The 19,674-nt window shown below is 36.4% G+C and overlaps 1 protein-coding gene across 1 annotated transcript in view; it reads left to right on the top strand.

Moving 5' to 3' along the window:
- The window catches only part of OPA1 (OPA1 mitochondrial dynamin like GTPase), a gene marked incomplete at its 5' end in the record, with an annotated part of 91,731 nt that overhangs the window by 46,183 nt on the left and 25,874 nt on the right, over positions 1-19,674 (top strand). Inside the window, 6 exons of the mRNA XM_079704828.1 lie at positions 5,056-5,221; positions 7,211-7,363; positions 8,730-8,838; positions 9,337-9,416; positions 12,519-12,659; positions 14,453-14,569. Coding sequence (XP_079560954.1) covers positions 5,056-5,221; positions 7,211-7,363; positions 8,730-8,838; positions 9,337-9,416; positions 12,519-12,659; positions 14,453-14,569 — 766 coding nt within the window. The remainder of the gene's footprint in view (positions 1-5,055; positions 5,222-7,210; positions 7,364-8,729; positions 8,839-9,336; positions 9,417-12,518; positions 12,660-14,452; positions 14,570-19,674) is intronic.

Here is a 19,674-nt window from a genome sequence, read left to right as displayed (position 1 = left end):
ATTTCCTCTTTGATTTTTCCAGTGATCTCTTGGTTCTTAAGTAGTGTGTTGTTTAGCCTCCATGTGTTTGTATTTCTTACAGATTTTTTCCTGTAATTGATATGTAGTCTCATAGCGTTCTGGTTGGAAAAGATACTTGATACGATTTCAATTTTCTTAAATTTACCAAAGCTTGATTTGTGACCCAAGATGTGATCTATCCTGGAAAATGTTCCATGGGCACTTGAGAAGAATGTGTACTGTTGTTTTTGGATGGAATGTCCTATAAATATCAATTAAGTCCATCTTGTTTAGTGTATCATTCAAAGCTTGTGTTTCCTTATTTATTTTCATTTTGGATGATCTGTGCATTGGTGAATGTGGGGTGTTAAAGTCCCCTACTATAATTGTATTACTGTCGATTTTCCCTTTTATGGCTGTTATATTTGCCTTATGTATTGAGGTGCTCCTATGTTGGGTGCATAAATATTTACAATTGTTACATCTTCTTCTTGGATTGATCCCTTGACCATTATGTATTGTCCTTCTTTGTCTCTTGTAATACTCTTTATTTTAACATCTGTTTTGTCTGATATGAGTATTGCTACTCCAGCTTTCTTTTGATTTCCATTTGCATGGAATATCTTTTTCCATCCCCTCACTTTCAGTCTGTATGTGTCCCTAGGTCTGAATTGGGTCTCTTGTAGACAGCATATATATGGGTCTTGTTTTTGTATCCAGCCAGTGTACGTCTTTTGGTTGGAGCATTTAATCCATTTACATTTAAGGTAATTATCGATATGCATGTTCATATTACCATTTTCTTAATTGTTTTGGGTTTATTATTGTAGGTCTTTTCCTTCTCTTGTGTTTCCTGCCTGGAGAAGTTCCTTTAGCATTTGTTGTAAAGCTGGTTTGGTGGTGCTGAATTCTCTTAGCTTTTGCTTGTCTGTAGAGCTTTTAATTTCTCTGTCAAATCTGAATGAGATCCTTGCTGTGTAGAGTAATCTTGGTTGTAGGTTTTTCTCTTTCATCACTTTAAATATGTCCTGCCACTCCCTTCTGGATTGCAGAGTTTCTGCTGAAAGATCAGCTGTTAACTTTATGGGGATTCCCCTGTGGGTTACTTGTTGTTTTTCCCTTGCTGCTTTTAATATTTGTTCTTTGTATTTAATTTCTGATAGTTTGATTAATATGTGTCTTGGCATGTTTCTCCTTGGATTTATCCTGTGTCGGACTCTCTGTGCTTCCTGGGCTTGATTAACTATTTCCTTTCACATAGTAGGGAAGTTTTCAACTATAATCTCTTCAAACATTATCTCAGTCCCTTTCTTTATCTCTTCTTCTTCTAGGACCCCTATAATTTGAATGTTGGTGCGTTTAATGGTGTCCCAGAGGTCTCTGAGAATGTCCTCAATTCTTTTCATTCTTTTTTCTTTATTCTGCTCTGCAGTAGTTATTTCCACTATTTTATCTTCCAGGTCACTTATCTGTTCTTCTGCCTCAGTTATTCTGCTATTGATCCCTTCGAGAGAATTTTTAATTTTATTTATTGTGTTGTTCATCATTGTTTGTTTCCTCTTTAGCTCTTCTGGGTCCTTGTTAAACATTTCTTGTATTTTCTCCATTCTATTTCCAAGATTTTGGCTCATGTTTACTATCATTATTCTGAATTGTTTTTCAGGTAGACTGCCGATTTCCTCTTCATTTGTTAGGTCTGATGGGTTTTTACCTTGCTCCTTCATCTGCTGTGTGTTTCTCTGTCTTTTCATTTTGCTTAACCTACCGTGTTTGGGGTATCCTTTTCACAGGCTGCAGGTTCGTAGTTTCCGTTGTTTTTGGTGTCTGTCCCCAGTGGCTAAGGTTGGTTCAGTGGGTTGTGTAGGCTTCCTTGTGGAGGGGACTAGTGCCTGTGTTCTGGTGGATGAGGCTGGATCTTGTCTTTCTGGTGGGCAGGTCCACATCTGGTGGTGTGTTTTGGGGTGTCTGTAGCCTTATTATGATTTTAGGCAGTCTCTGTGCTAATGGATGGGGTTGTGTTCCTGTCTTGCTAGTTGTTTGGCATAGGGTGTCCAGCACTGTAGCTTGCTGGTCGTTGAGTGGAGCTGGGTCTTGGCTTTGAGATGGAGATCTCTGGGAGATTTTCACCGTTTGATATTACGTGGAGCTGGGAGGTCTCTTGTGGACCCGTGTCCTGAACTTGGCTCTCCCACCTCAGTGGCACAGCCCTGACGCCGGGCTGGAGCACCAGGAGCCTGTCCTCCACATGGCTCAGAATAAAAGGGAGAAACTAGGAAAGAAAGAAAGAAGAAGATAAAATAAAGTAAAAAAAATAAAGTTATTAAAATAAAAAATTATTATTAAGAAAAGAAGTTTTTTTAAGTAATTAAAAAAACAAAAACGGACAGACAGAACCCTAGGACAAATGGTAAAAGCAAAGCTATACAGACAAAATCACACACAGAAGCATACACATACACACTAACAAAAAGGGAAAACGTGAAAAAATATATATATATATCGTTGCCCCCAAAGTCCACCTCCTCAATTTGGGATGATTTGTTGTCTACTCAGGTATTCCACACATGCAGGGTACATCAAGTTGATTGTGGAGATTTAATCCGCTGCTCCTGAGGCTGCTGGGAGAAACTTCCTTTTCTCTTCTTTGTTCGCACAGCTCCCGGGGTTCAGCTTTGGATTTGGCCCCGCCTGTGCGTGTAGGTCACCTGAGGGCATCCGTTCTTCACTCACACAGGACGGGGTTAAAGGAGTAGCTGCTTCAGGGGCTCTGGCTCACTCAGGCCGGGGGGTGGGGGGGGGTGGGGGGGTGGGGGGGAGGGGCATGGAGGCGGGGCGAGCCTGCAGCGGCAGAGGCCGTGGTGACGTTGCACCAGCCTGAGGCGGCAGCTTGAGACTATTTCCCAGACTGCCTTCCGGCCAGCCATGGCGCACTAGCCCCCTTTAGGCTGTGTTCACGCCGCCAACCCCAGTCCTCTCCCTGTGGTCTGACCTCCGAAGCCCGAGCCTCAGCTCCCAGCCCCGCCCACCCCGACGGGTGAGCAGACAAGCCTCTCAGGCTGGTGAGTGCTGGTTGGCACCGATGCTCTGTGCGGGAATCTCTCCGCTTTGCCCTCCGCACCCCTGTTGCTGTGCTCTCCTCCTTGGCGCCGAAGCTTCCCCCTCCGCCACCCGCAGTCTCCGCCCGTGAAGGGGCTCCTAGTGTGTGGAAACCTTTCCTCCTTCACAGCTCCCTCCCACTGGTGCAGGTCCTGTCCCTATTCTTTTGTCTCTCTTTTTTCTTTTGCCCTACCCAAGTACATAGGGAGTTTCTTGCCTTTTGGGAGGTCTGAGGTCTTCTGCCAGCGTTCAGTAGGTGTTCTGTAGGAGTTGTTCCACATGTAGATGTATTTCTGATGTATTTGTGGGGAGGAAGGTGATCTCCACATCTTACTCTTCTGCCATCTTGAAGCTCCTCCTCTACATAGTGATTTGACATTTGCATACATTATGGAACTAAGTTACTGAGTCTAGTAACCATCTGTCCCCATACAAAGTTATTACAATATTATTGGTCATGTTCTTCATGCTGTATATTACATCCCCACGACTTATTTATTTTACAGCTGTATGTTTATACCTCTTTATCTTCTTCCCGTGTTTTGTCCTCCCTCCCATACTCTTTTTTTTTTTGTGGGTTTAAGGGAAAAAAGACCTGAAAATTATCAAGGGAAGACCTGCAGCTAAGCTCATTGACCCAATAGACTTAGTTTTACACAAAATATTGAGTGAGTATGAGTCAACTTGCATGGCAGGAAGTGTTGGCTCTCCTCACCCAAGAAAAGTGCAGTTTGGCTTTTGGACAGAAGGGGGTGTTTCTGTTGCCCTGAGCTTTGTAACTGCATCCTAAAAGGTGAGGTTACTCCTAAGACTGATCATTTGATAAACACGGTGTTTTTGTATCTTTTAGCACTGTATAACAGTAAAGATTAGTTTGGGAGAAGCCAAATAAATATTTTCTAGAGATTTCAAATTTTTTCTTGATTGAAGTACTTTTCTTTTTTCTATTTAAAGAACCGTATTCTTGTAAGATGTCTTTTAAAAGGTAGAATTTTCAGCTTGATTATTCATCCTTTATATTATCATGAAATGTTGAACAATTTTACCTAGCAATATCCCATAATGTCTCTGTGCTTTGTGCTGTGGTCTGATAAATTGTTAAAATCATACCAAGAAGTTTACAGTCTTGGACTCTACTTCACATTCAACACATATAAAGTATGTATTAATATTAGGTAAATGACCACATAAAAAGATACTTGGAATTATTAGTCATTAGGGAAATGCAAATTAAAACCATAATGAGATACCACTGTAAACCTATTACAGTGACAAAAATGAAAATGACTAATCATACCAAATGTTGGCAAGATGTAGAGGATCTAGAACTCTCATACGCCTCTGGTGGGAATGTCAAATGGTTCAACCAATTTGGAAAACATTTTGGCAGTGTCTTATAAAGTTAAATATATAATTACCATATGATCCAGCCATTCCACTCCTAGATATTTGCCCAAGAGGAACAAGAGCATATGTCATACAAAGACTTGTACATGAATGCTCATAGCAGCTTTATTTGTGATAGCCAGCAACTGGAAACAGCCCAAATGTCCGACAGCAGGTGAATAAGTAAACAGATTTATGCAATGGAATATTACTCAGCAAAAAAGGAAGTGAAATATTAATATACACAACAATATGGATGAATCTCAAAGTAATTATGCTGATGAAAGAAGACAGAGAAAATAAGAGTACATGCTGCATGACTGCATTTATATTAAATTGTAGAAAATATAAACTAAGCTGTAGTGACAGAAAGTAGATCCAGTGGTTACAACTTTTGAGGATGATGAATAAGTTCATTATCTTGATTGCGGTGCTACATAGGCATGTACGTATGTCAAAACTTTAAATATGTACAATTTATTGTAAGTTGATACTTCAATAAGGCTGCTTATAAAAGCTTAATATTATATTTGAATTTGGTGTTCTTGGAACTTTTTTTTTTTTTAATTTCAGGGAGGAAATTCTTCAGCAGTCTTTGTGGGAAAGAGTATCAACTCATGTGATTGAAAACATCTATCTTCCAGCTGCACAGACCATGAATTCTGGAACTTTTAATACGACAGTGGATATCAAGCTTAAACAGTGGACTGATAAGCAGCTTCCTAATAAAGCAGTCGAGGTTAGGATATAATTTAATTAAATGGGTAAGAAGCATTATGTGAAGAGATTAAGAGCTGTGAATTTTAGGTTTTATTCCTATCACAGCCACTATCTTTCTCTTTGGTCCTTATGCTCCTTTTATTCTTTATTCTTAATCTCTGTATTGGGATTAACCTTAATGCTCCTACCAGTTACTACTGTCAAAAAAATTTACTAATTGCTATGGTGTTGGTCTGAGGGTACCGGTTCTCCTTCCAAAGGGAGCATTTAACAAAACAGGCAAAATTTGTTTGAATGTGAAAAATTTTTAACTTCTTGTGTAGTTAGAGATTCCATAAGGAAAATGTTTAATGGATGAAACTTTTATTTGTTGATTTTCTGCAGGGCTCAATTTTACTTAAATAATTATTTCCTTAGTTAGGACCCTGCCAGAAGTTAGACTACGAATTGTAAGAAAGTACCTTAGAGAATGCATTTCTGATACCCATGTATCTTGGCTCTACCACTTTGTAGCTATGCGATCCTTGGGCTGTTTGCTTAGTAGCCTTCCTGTTTTCTCATCTATAAAATAAGGATGAAAGTGTTGCCTACATCACAAATTGTTGTGAGGAGTCAAGGAGTTAACATATGTAGAATACTTAGTATCTGCTCCATAGTAACCATTTGGTAAATGCCAGCTGCTATTATGATCATCATCCAAGTTGATCTTGCCAGGCACATTACTCTGAAGAATGATTGTTGTAGATAAAGAGCCAGTGTGTCCTTTGCTTCGGTGTGAAGTTGCTCACAAAATTAGAATCCGTGTTAAAAATAATTTTGTTTTTCATACCTACCTTAGAAACAAAATGTCAGTGTCTAATTATTCAGATGTATTTTACCCCTTTCCTATCCTTCCAGTCCTTGCTTCTTAATCTCTGTTCTCAATTTCCTCAAGTCTCTTTTTCTAAGAACTCTTAACAGCCACTCTATCTAAGCTTCATGTTGCTGACCCCTGGTCTCGACACATTTCCCCCTAAAGTAGTTGAGAGCTGCTGCCACTTCTTCTCCTCACTACTGGCTCTAACATTTTTCTGGACCCTAAGGTTCAAGCAGCAGAAGTGATCATAAAAATGGCAAGTGATTCTGTCTTTTGCTGCTTTCTCCCTTCACACATAGGTGTGGTAGAAAGACGTGAGCCTGCTGAAGGTCAGGAAACAGATTTTAATACCTTACTCTATATTCTTGGACAGTCACCTTTTTTTATGCCATAATTTCTTAATGTTTAAAACGAAGAGGGCTATATATAAAATACAATATTAACTAGCCCACTTAGTCCTAAGTAGGTTTAGTTCTTAATTTCTTTTGACACTGTGCTCTCCTTTCACTGTTCAGATAATTGGGAATTAGCAATAGTACAAGGCTGAATAATACTCACCTGTGTTCGAAAGTATTGACACACTACCTCATATATTTGCATAAGGGCAAAGATGTGAAAAAACTAAATCATTAAGAAATTTTAAACTTTTTACGGTATGGAAGAAGCAGGCAAGCTTAGATGTTGTAGAGAGTGAAGTAAATAAGTAAGTGAACCGAGTCTGGTGGCTGATGTGGCCTGTGTGCCTTCTCTGAAGGGACAGGCAGCTCCTGTTTAGCTCCAGCGGGCGAAGGTGTGTAGGAACGTGGGCCCAGTGTTGCCAGGTGGTTCAAGTGAGGCTGGAAACATGGATTTTATAGGAAGTCTCTCAGGTTTTAAATGTTGGTTACTAATTTTTTAAAATTTGAGTCGCTGTGTATGTATAGCGAAACATGTCAGGAGGCCAAGTCTATTCCACCAGCTACCAGTATGAGCTCTTGAGGGCAGAGTTTATATTTGCTATACCTTTTTAAAAAACTGTGATTTCATATGTATTTTCTGATAAACTGATTTATCACATCAACTTGGCTTAAATTCATGTGTTTATTTTTCTTGTTACACATTAAATGAAAGTATGCAATATAGATGCAGCTTTTTTCTTTTAAATCATTCTAGGTTGCTTGGGAGACCCTACAAGAAGAGTTTTCCCGCTTCATGACAGAACCGAAAGGAAAAGAGCATGATGACATATTTGATAAACTTAAAGAGGCTGTTAAGGAAGAAACTATTAAACGCCACAAATGGAATGATTTTGCAGAGGACAGCTTGGTATGTCGTTTGTATATTAGGGTGCCAGCCTAATTTTTTTATATAATTTCTCAAATTGATATTCTTTTATAGAATATTTTTATATGACTATTTAAATTAGGTTCTGAATTGAAAATAATGAAGGAAAGAAATAGATTTACGAAATATAATTGGCCTTTTGACATTTTTCTGCCCTTCTAAAATCGCCCTCTGCTATTTCTTTTTTGGCTATCATTTCAGAAGAAACTCAAACCTTGCAGTAAACAGGTTTCTATAAACTTCCACAGAATTTACATGGGCCTGAACTACGGATAGCAGCTTCTCATTTTACCCTCAGTGGTAAAAAGAATTAGATGCATTGGTTTTCAGTGGAGTTCAGTCAAAATGTTAGATTCCTAAAATCATAATGCTAACTACCATGTGTTGGATGCTTACAAGGTACCAGCAACTCTATGTATTTTGTAAGCATTATTTTATTTTGTTCTTAAGCAGTTCTATTGTTGTCATTGGCAAAGCTGGGATGCGAGCCCCATTGTGTCTTAATTGTAAAGCCTGTCTCCTGACCTTCATCACCTGATAAATCTTTTGTTATGTAGAATGTTCTCATCACCTAATCAAACCTTTTTTAACCACCCACTCTGTTCAGACAGTTATGGGAGGAACTGTTGAAAGATAAGATTGAGCAGTTTTCTAAAAATGCATATTTCACTGTGGGCTGATCGTAATTATAGGGGTTTTTTTAAAGAAATTTGTCTTCATATTTGAAAACCATATCCATTCTTGTCAAATGCCTTAATAAGATAGGCTTACTGAGAGAGAGTGGTGCTGTTTTCATTCATTCATTAATTCAAAAGCTATAAGATTTGGAAACCAATTTTCTTACAATAAATAACTAACATTTACTTATGATTGTCTAGACCTCTTAAGCTTCCTTCCATTACATTTTCCATTGGTGTTAACAGTGAGATAATGGTTATTGCTTTTTTTTCTCCTCTCCTTTTTGAAAATGCTAACACATAGGTCATATGGCAAAAAGAAGCAGTAGAGATGATCTGAATCATTAGCTCCTGAATACCAGGGTTCTAGGGTGTAATGTTATGTAGTTAAATATGTAATTCTCTACCCACCCCCCAACCCCCAACTATCTTCTCGATGGTGAGCTCATTTAATTCAGGCTAGGAGGAAATCTCCACTGTTTTATTTTTTAGACAGAAAACTGACAAATAAGCAGGCAGATAATAGGATTTGTGTGGGAGGGACATACTTTTATGTTGTTGTAGATACATCTGCTAGTTTGGATATTTGCTGAGCTGTCAATTAGAATTAAAATTACTAAAATGACAAGATATACATCAAAATAGCTGTTTTTCTTTCCTTGTTGTTTCAGAGGGTTATTCAGCACAATGCTTTAGAAGATCGGTCCATATCTGATAAACAGCAATGGGATGCAGCTATTTACTTTATGGAAGAGGCTCTTCAGGCTCGTCTCAAGGATAGTAAGTAGGGACATGGGTTATTGAGTTTTGAGTATTCTCAGTGGATAAAGAGTCATCTAACTTTAGTGAACATTGGTTTAAAAAAAAAATCTAACATCTCAAGTTCTTTGTCAGTACTATTCTAGTTGAATATTATTTGTGCAATTTTTTGGTCAACTGCTTGTAACTATTAAAAATGTTAAATTGGACACATGATATTTATATGTACTTATATTCTAAAAAGCTGTAATTCAGACGATTTTAGTGTTTGCTACTATACTTATGGGAACTTTATAAGCAATTATACTTTTCATAGATTCTAAACATATATAATTAAATTCTTTCTTATATATGTACCATATCAATTATATAGTTTTATTCTTTATTTCAACTGACTTCATATTGACACAGTGTTTCGAAGTGGTTAAGAAAGCAAGATAGTATTAGTTATAATTTATGTACCTGGTAAGTGATAAAATTCCTGATAAATTAAAAAAAATTTTTTTTAAATTTTTCTAGCTGAAAATGCAATTGAAAATATGGTAGGTCCAGATTGGAAAAAGAGGTGGTTATACTGGAAGAATCGAACCCAAGAACAGGTAAAAACAAACAAATCTTTGGCATTTTAATTCAGGCATTAAAATATAACCTCTGGATGCCTCTAAGCCAAACTTAATAATTTCAAATATTTTATATCAGCCTTTCTGAAAGACAATAAATCTTTAGAAAAAACAGTAAACTACAAAAGAAAGTTTAAAAAAAATGAGGTAGCATTTTTTGTTCAAAAGAGTGGTTGATTACTTTGTTCAAGTGCCTATTTGAGGTAAGATGAAGATTAAATTTATAAACAGAAGAAAAAATGACAAGGACTTCAGAGGATGTAGAATGAATGTGATTAGAATAAAAGATATAATGACTTTTTTTAAAACCTTATTCTATTATTATCACTGGATTTTTCTGTTAGTCGTCTATTTAAATTATTTTATTCTTTTGCATTTTTTGCTCCTGTGTTCACAAAATAAGCATAAAAATTCAGACAGGAAGTAGAATGATAGAATTCATATTATAAACATTTAATGATCACTTTAAAAGAACAAAATGGTACAGGCAAGTATAAATAACTTTACAAATGAATAAATAGAGGGAAAATGTGTAATCATTAAAATCCTCCCCCCCTTCCCCCCACCTGTTTTTATTCTTTCCTTGCTGTTATGGCTTCTTTTCCTATTAGCATTGAGTCTTACACCACCATCTCTTTCTTATGTTAATTCCTTAAATAAAAGATTGTAAATAGAATATAGAATCAAAATACATAGATGAAGGAAGTAATGAATAAGAAAAAGAGGTGGCATCTAATTTACTTTCCTTTCTTCCTTCCTTGAATCCATGTAATTAGAGAAATGAGACCATCAGATGTGTGTATATTGAGAGAGCAGATAAAGAGAATGAAAAATTACCAAATGACATATCATTCCTATTCTTTTTTTATTTTTTTGTTTTTATTTTAAATACAGAGTTAATTATATAATCAACACCCTATGTTTTTCTGGTTTTATGCATTTCTTGTTTCGTAAGATATCTATCAGATGTAAGTCACAGTTTGTCTTAAAATAGTGAAGGGACAGTCTTCCTCTTTTTTTTTTTTCTGATATGATTTTTGTGGGAAAATGAGTCACTCAGAGACTGAAAAGAAGCTGAAGAAATGGACAGAGTTAGTGGTTGGGTCATGCGTGTATTCAGAGTGCATCAGTTATCTCTGCTATACAGATGGGCTGTGAGGAGGCGGTCTTTCAGAACAGAATTCCTAGGGGATTCATCAGAGGTTTCTGACTTTGAGACAGATAGAGGCATTGATTAGAAAGAACTGGTGTAAGGCAGATAAACTCCAAAGAAAAATGGCGTCTGACCTTTAAGGCTTAGTGAAATTAGGCCTAATTAGATCTAGAACAATCAGTGATGGCAGAACTTGCCTCAGCAACTAGTAGTAAATATGCTTTGGCCAAACATTCTCAGAGAGGAGTGATTCCTGGTTGTAAGTTACTTTCTCAGGAACTTGAACCCATAGGGAATCCCTTTAAGAGAAGCAGAGAAATTAGTTTTACTGTCAGTGCAAGGATCTGTAGCCTAGAAGAGGAATTTGGAAACCCTTCAGAGAAGAGCTTCTCCTAGGGTTTCAGGGCAGCATGTGTAAGACTCAGTCTGACTGTAGAACAAACAGAGGCCATAGTTTGGAGTGTAGAGGGGAGGGACAGGAGAACCGCTGGGGAGGTGTTTGTATACGCAGGTTTTGTTTTCTCTGTCAAAGCAAAGCGTCATGTCAGACTCGCTGACTCAAGCTCTCCCCTCACCTCTCTAACCCTCCCACTCCCAGTTGAAAACCACTGGTCCAGACTTCATACCTGGAGTTTTCAGTGAGAAACAGATTCTATAAGTTGAGAATATCCCTAGGTCCCACACTGCAAGTTTAGATAGCTGTGTAACAGTTCCTTTTCTTTTTGAGTTGGCAGGATTTAGCAGGAAAAGAAACTTAAGATTGTCCTTTGCTAAAGATGAGAAATCCATGTTCTGAAAACTATATTTTGCTTTTATATTGTTACTTTTTCCTAATCTTCTGGGGAAAAACCATTCCTTTGAAACATTTTCACTTTGAGCTAAACTAATGGAAATCTTGGTCAGGATAGATGGGAGAGTGGTGTTCTCCTGAACAACCAGCATGGTGGACACAGGTGGACAGGTGGAAGTGAAACAGGGCAGGAAAAGTGGGAGAATACAGTTGGAATTTTCTTTCCTGTCTCAGACCAAATAGCAGAAATTTAAGGAAACAGTGAAATTTCTCTTTATTAAATTTCTTCTAATGTTTTCAGAGAATATTATTTAGTAGTTCCATTTACAAGCCATTTATTTGTGTTTCAGTGTTATTTTTATATAAATACTCAGATTCCATAGCTTGGTACAGTTTGGGGCAAAGTGCTATGGTCGTAATTTGTTTAGAGTGATTAGTGAATTTGAAGCTAGTTTCCTGTACCATGCAGTTTTGAAAGAAGGATGGAAAAAATGAAAAGATAAAGTTAATTTGACACTGTACTGAGTCTTGCTTTCAGACTTACCACTAGTGTGTATGCTTTCCTCATTTGGTGAAGAGATTGTAAACAATTATAGAGAAGAGACTGGAAGTGAATTTAAGAATGTTGGGCACCTCACAGCAGCAATCTAAGAACGATTTTAATGAAAAGACTTTATAAAAAAATCAGACTATGAATTTTGTATTTATCAGAAAAGGAGCATGTCAACAGGCACAGGGCCTTACAGTCATCCAGTTCTTAGATATGAGGCATTTATAGAACATTATCTCTTCCCATGTATACAGGGCACTTTTTCCTAGATTGAAATCATACCCTAAGGTCAAGAAAGGAAGTACATAGTAAGGTGCCTGATCCTGTGACTTGGACAGTAAAACCTCTCAGCCAAAGTATCGATAAAATACAGCAAATAGGGCTAATCCCCTTCCCTCCTTGCCCCCAAACGTCCAGGTTGTTTTGCATTCATAAGCCGGGGTACTCTGGTTTTCCTTGTTTGTTGTGGTTGAGCTTGTGTCACCAATCGTGCAAAAGTAATATATTTATTAAAATTGGGACTCTGTTTTTATAATTATGCCAAATCATGAACCATCTAAACACAGTCCTCTTTTAAACATTTCATAGTGTGTTCACAATGAAACCAAGAATGAACTGGAGAAAATGTTGAAATGTAATGAGGAGCACCCAGCTTATCTTGCAAGTGATGAGATAACTACAGTCCGAAAGAACCTTGAATCCCGAGGAGTAGAAGTAGACCCAAGCTTGGTAATAAACTGCTGAAAAGCATGAACTTGCTTCCTTAGTCTTTGTTTCTTGTAGTAAAATGTTACTACTTCTAATGTATTACTTAGATATTTAAGTGCTTAATTGCACTTTGATTGTGTGTACTTTTGCTGACAAAAAGAACTTGGTCATTTTGAGTGTGGAAACAGTTGAAATTTTATTCTCAGTATTGCTCTAAGTATAATGCTTTAATTTGTAAATGGGGAACTTGAGACTTAGAAAAGGGAAGTTATCTGGACAAATTCAGCAGTAAGTTCTGGGAAAAGGGGAGGGACCCCACCCAGATCTCTGCACTACGTTACACTGTTTCAGATTACAGAATGAAATTTTTGCTTAAATATGGCTCACTTAATATGTATGTTTTTTCAGTCAAATGTATCTTAATCAGGTATGAGTAAATTGGATAACGCCTTTGGGTTCTATCTCATTTTCTTTCTTCATAATAAATATGAGGATACATAATTATAGTTTAGGCTACTTTTGCTTACCTTCATGATGCTTATTTGGAGAAAATTTTAAAAAAACAGTTGTGTTTCTGGGCCTGTGTTCCCTAGTTAGTTAGGGTGTAAGGGATCAAAGCTTCATTTTAACATTAGCTTAAATTAGCTTAAGTGAACCCCATTTAGAAAAGTAATTCTAGTGAGGAAAACAATCATTTAAGAAGTTTCAGGGCCATGCATAGATTCTTTTAAAGATTTATTTGCTATTTATGTTTCTGCACTTGAGAAATGAGTATACTTAATTTAAAATCCACCAGAGGTCAGAACAAGAAAAGAAAACTGAGAAAAGAAACAGTTAAAGCTGCTATACATCTCATTGTTTATAAATTGAAAATGAAATTAAAACTAATGATTACATGAAATTATTAGTTGAATATAGATTTTACTTATCCACATTGGTCCTAGCTCTTACTAACAGTAAGTTCTGTTTGGTTGGATACTTTTGAACTTTATAAGTGGTTAATACAATAGGAGGGACTTTGTCCATATCTTAGGATATGAATTGGCTGTATATCTTAATTACTTTCTGTGAGCGAGAAAGTATCAGATTTTTTCCAAGAGAAACTATGTTCACTGCATTTTATGAAGCTATAAAATAGGTAGCAAAGTACTGTGATAAGAATAGTGGATAGACTAGATGTCAGAAGATGTGAATTCCAGTACACTTCCATTCCATTAGCTAGTAATATTGCCTTTAGTTATTGGTATAATCTCAGCCCCCTTTTCTCATCTGTCAGATGGTGTTGATGATGCTTGTTCTACTTTCTCAACATTATTTTTGTCGTGCTCGAAAAAAGACAATGGTGTGGAAGACCTCTGAACACCCTAACAGACTATATAGTAATAAAGTGGTGGGGGTCATATTGCTGAGGGAACAATGAAATTTCATAATGAGAAAGGAAATGTTGTTGGGTTGATGGACATGGTCTGAGACCAGCTTCCTAGTCTGACTCTGACCTTAGACAAGGCTCACAACCTCTTTTTGCCTTGGACACCTTACCTCTAACTAGAGGAAGATAATCTCCACCCTCTCTACTCTACAAGATGATTAATAATAATGCTTAAAGTATATAGACTGGTAAGGAGTCAGAGTACTAGTGATATAATCTTTATCTTGAGAAAAACATTTTTAATGGATATAAAAGGTTGACAGAATAACAACATTGCCATTGGTTTTAGTTTTTTATAAGTAAACTTTGTACTTTTCAGAATGTGTTTGATCAACCTGGAGAGCATACAGTAACTCTTTGGTCTGTTTTCTTTTTATTATTTTAGATCAAGGATACTTGGCACCAAGTTTATAGAAGACATTTCTTAAAAACAGCTCTAAACCATTGTAACCTTTGTCGAAGAGGCTTCTATTACTACCAGAGGCATTTTGTAGATTCTGAGGTAAGGTTTCCAAAAACAAAGAGAAATGTTTTTTAGTGATAGTTGTTTAATTGCTTAAAAGTAAGCTTGAGGTTTAGCATTAACTTTTAAGTCTTTTGATCTTCTGAAAAACGTATGCGTAATTTATAGAGTGACCTAACTCTTATTTTTTCAAAGATATTTACCACTTTTGTAGTGATTACATTTTACATACATATCATCCCAGTGCATATTAGATCGTGTGAATGTAATAGGCACTACACTACTTTTTAAAGATTTTTTTTAAGAATTAACTTTATGTTAGAAAATAATACTTTCCCATTATAGAAAGTAAATGGAATAAATAAATGTTAAAAAAAAAAAACATGCAAAAGGAAACAATATTTTATAATCCCCTGACCTAGAAGTACTTTTAGTTAACATATTTATGTATATCTATTCAACTCTTTCTATACATGTTGTATGTATGTGTGTATAGATATATAACATAACCATTTATTTGCATAATGGAAATAATAATGCACTACATTTTTTATCATGCTTTTCCCCCATATTATAATTCTTTATATCATGAAAATCTTTTTTTGTTTTTGAATTTTTTTCTGTTTATTTTTTTTATACAGCACATTCTTATTAGTTATCTATTTTATACATATTAGTGTATATATGTCAATCCCAATCTCCCAATTCATCCCACCACCACCACCCCCTCCCTGCTTTCCCCCCTTGGTGTCCATATGTTTGTTCACTACATCTGTGTCTCTATTTCTACCTTGCAAACCAGTTCATCTGTACCATTTTTCTAGATTCCACATATATGCATTAATATACAACATTTGTTTTTCTCTTTCTGACTTACTTCACTCCGTATGATAGTCTCTGGGTCTATCCACATCTCTACAAATGACCCAGTTTCGTTTCTTTTTATGGCTGAGTAATATTCCATTGTATATATGTACCACATCTTCTTTATCCATTCATCTTTCAATGGGCATTTAGGTTGCTTCCATAGCTGGCTATTGTAAAGAGTGCTGCAGTGAACATTGGGGTGCATGTGTCTTTTTGAATTATGGTTTTCTCTGTGTATATGCCCAGTAGTGGGATTGCTGGGTCATAAGGTAATTCTGTTTTTAGTTTTTTAAGGAACCTCCATACTATTCTCCATAGTGGCTGTATCAATTTACATTCCCACCAACAGTGCAACAGGGTTCCCTTTTCTCCACACCCTCTCCAGCATTTGTTGTTTGTAGATTTTCTGATGATGGCCATTCTAACCGGTGTGAGGTGATACCTCATTGTAGTTTTGATTTCCATTTCTCTAATAATTAGTGATGTTGAGCAGCTTTTCATGTGCCTCTTGGGCATCTGTATGTCTTCTTTGGACAAATGTCTGTTTAGGTCTTCTGCCCATTCCTGGATTGGGTTGTTTGTTTTTTTAACATTGAGCTGCATGAGCTGTTTATATATTTTAGAGATTAATGCTTTGTCCATTGATTCATTTGCAAATGTTTTCTCCCATTCTGAGGGTTATCTTTTCGTCTTGTTTATAGTTTCCTTGCTGTGCAAAAGCTTTTAAGTTTCATTAGGTCCCATTTGTTTATTTTTGTTTTTTTTCCCACTACTCTAGGAGGTGGGTCAAAAAAGATCTTACTGTGATTTATGTCAAAGAGTGTTCTTCCTAGGTTTTCCTGTAAGAGTTTTGGAGTGTCTGGTCTTATATTTAGGTCGTTAATCCATTTTGAGTTTATTTTTGTGTATGGTGTTAGGGAGTGTTCTAATTTCATTCTTTTACATGTAGCTGTCCAGTTCTCCCAGCACCACTTATTGAAGAGACTGTCTTTTCTCCATTGTATATCCTTGCCTCCTTTGTCATAGATTAGTTGATCATAGGTGCGTGGGTTTATCTCTGGGCTTTCTATCCTGTTCCATTGATCTGTGTTTCTGTTTTTGTGCCAGTACCATATTGTCTTGATACTGTAGCTTTGTAGTATAGTCTGAAGTCAGGGAGCCTGATTCCTCCAGCTCCATTTTTCTTTCTCAAGATTGCTTTGGCTATTCAGGGTCTTTTGTGTTTCCATACAAATTTTGAAATTTTTTGTTCTAGTTCTGTGAAAAATGCCATTGGTAGTTGGATAGCAATTGCACTGAATCTGTAGATTGCTTTGGGTAGTATAGTCATTTTCACAAAGTTGATTCTTCCAATCTAAGAACATGGTATATCTCTCCATCTGTTTGTATCTTCTTTAATTTCTTTCATCAGTGTCTTATAGATTTCTGCATACAGGTCTTTTGCCTCCTTAGGTAGGTTTATTCCTAGATATTTAATTCTTTTTGCTGCAGTGGTTAATGGGAGTGTTTCCTTAATTTCTGTTTTGGATTTTTCATCTTTATTGTATAGGAATGCAAGAGATTTCTGTGCATTAATTTTGTAGCCTGCAACTTTACCAAATTCATTGATTAGCTCTAGTAGTTTTCTGGTGGCATCTTTAGGATTCTCTACGTATAGTATCATTTCATCTGCAAACAGTGGCAGTTTTACTTCTTCTTTTTCAATTTGGATTCCTTTTATTTCTTTTTCTTCTCTGATTGCTGTGGCTAGGACTTCCAAAACTATGTGGAATAACAGTGGCAATAGTGGACATCCTTGTCTTGTTCCTGATCTTAGAGGAAATGCTTTCAGCTTTTCACCATTGAGAATGATGTTTGCTGTGGGTTTGTCATATATGGCGTTTATTATGTTGAGATAGGTTCCCTCTATGCCCACTTTCTGGAGAGTTTTCATCATGAATGGGTGTTGAATTTTCTCAAAAGCTTTTTCTGCATCTAGTGAGATGATCATACGGTTTTTATTCTTCAGTTTGTTAATATGGTGTATCACATTGGTTGATTTGTGTATTTTGAAGAATCCTTGCATCCCTAGGATAAATCGCACTTCATCATGGTGTATGATCCTTTCAGTGTGTTGCTGGATTCTGTTTGCTAGGATTTTGTTGAGGATTTTTGAATCTAAACTCATCAGTGATATTGGTCTGTAATTTTCTTTTTTTTTGTAGTATCTTTGTCTGGTTTTGGTATCAGGGTAATGGTGGCCTTGTAGAGTGAGTTTGGGAGTGTTCCGTCCTCTGCAATTTTTGCAAGAGTTTGAGAAGGATGGGTGTTAGCTCTTCTCTAAATATTTGATAGAAATCACCTGTGAAGCCATATGGTCCTGGGCTTTTATTTGTTGGGAGATTTTAACTCACAGTTTCATTACTTGTAATTGGTCTGTTCATATTTTCTGTTTTTTCCTCATTCAGTCTTGGAAGGTTATAACTTTCTAAGAATTTGTCCATTTCTTCCAGGTTGTCCATTTGATTGGCATACAGTTGCTTGTAGTAGTCTCTTAGGATGTTATGTATTTCTGCGTTGTCTGTTGTAACTTCTCCTTTTTCATTTTTAATTTTACTGATTTGAATCCTCTCCCTCTTTTTCTTGATGCATCTGGCTAAAGGTTTATCAATTTCGTTTATCTTCTCAAAGAACCAGCTTTAGTTTTATTGATCTTTGCTATTGTTTTCTTGTTTTTATTTCATTTATTTCTACTTTCATGTTTATTATTTCTTTCCTTCTACTAACTTTGGGTTTTGTTTGTTCTTCTTTCTCTAGTCCCTTTAGGTTTAACTTTAGGTTGTTTGTTTGAGATTTTTCTTGTTTCTTGAGGTGGGATTGTATTGCTATAAACTTCCCTCTTAGAACTGCTTTGCTGCATCGCATAGGTTTTGGTTTGTCGTGTTTTCATTGTCATTTGTCTCTAGGTATTTTTTGATTTCCTCTTTGATTTCTTCAGTGATCTCTTGGTTATTTAGTAACATTTTTTAGCCTCCATGTGTTTGTGTCTTTTACGTTTTTTCCACTGTAATTTATTTCTAATCTCGTAGCATTGTGGTCGGAAAAGATGCTTGATATGATTTCAGTTTTCTTGAATTTACCAAGGCTTAATTTGTGACCCAAGATGTGATCTATCCTGGAGAATGTTCCATGTGCACTTGAGAAGAAAGTGTAATCTGCTGTTTTTGGATGGAATGTCCTATAAATAGCCATTAAATCTATCTGGTCTGTTGTGTCATTTAAAGCTTCTGTTTCTTTATTAATTTTCTGTTTGGATGATGTGTCCATTGGTGTAAGTGAGGTGTTAAAGTCCCCCACTACTGTGTTACTGTTGATTTCCTCTTTTATAGCTGTTAGCATTTGCCTTATGTATTGAGGTGCTCCTATGTTGGGTGCATATATATTTATAATTGTTATATCTTCTTCTTGGATTGATCCCTTGATCATATGTATTGTCCTTTCTTGTCTCTTATAACATTCTTTATTTTAAAGTCTATTTTATCTGATATGAGGATTGCTACTCCAGCTTTCTTTTGATTTCCATTTACATGGAATATCTTTTTCCATCCCCTCACTTTCAGTCTGTATGTGTCCCTAGTCTGAATTGGGTCTCTTGTTGACAGCATATATATGGGTCTTGTTTTTGTATCCATTCGATGAGCCTGTGTCTTTTGGTTGGAGCATTTATTCCATTCACATTTAAGGTAATTATCAATATGTATGTTCCTGTTACCATTATGGTAATTCTTTTGGGTTTGTTTTTGCAGGTCCTTCTCTTGTGTTTCCCACTTAGAGAAGTTCCTTTAGCATGTGTTGTAGAGCTGGTTTGGTGGTGCTGAATTCTCTTAGCTTTTGCTTGTCTAAAGCTTTTGATTTCTCTGTCAAATTTGAATGAGATCCCTGCCAGGTAGAGTGATCTTGGTTGTAGGTTCTTCCCTTGCATCACTTTAAATACATCGTGCCACTGCCTTCTGGCCTACGGAGTTTCTGCTGAGAAATCAGCTGACATCCTTATGGGAATTCCCTTGTATGTTATTTGTTGCTTTTCCCTTGTTGCATTTAATATTTTTTCATTATCTTTAACTTTTGTCAACTTGATTACTACATGTCTTTCATGTTCCTCCTTTGGCTTATCCTGCCTGGGACTCTCTCAGCTTCCTGAACTTAGGTGACTATTTCCTTTCCCATGTTAGGGAAGTTTTTAGCAATTATCTCTTCAGATATTTTCTCAGGTCCTTTCTTTCTCTCTTCTTCTGGCA

Source organism: Hyperoodon ampullatus (assembly GCF_949752795.1).
Source record: "Hyperoodon ampullatus genome assembly, chromosome: 5".
In the NCBI taxonomy this organism is placed as follows: Eukaryota; Metazoa; Chordata; class Mammalia; order Artiodactyla; family Ziphiidae; genus Hyperoodon; species Hyperoodon ampullatus.
The sequence above is the reverse complement of the archived record's forward strand: the minus strand, read 5'-3'. Positions and strand labels throughout refer to the sequence as shown.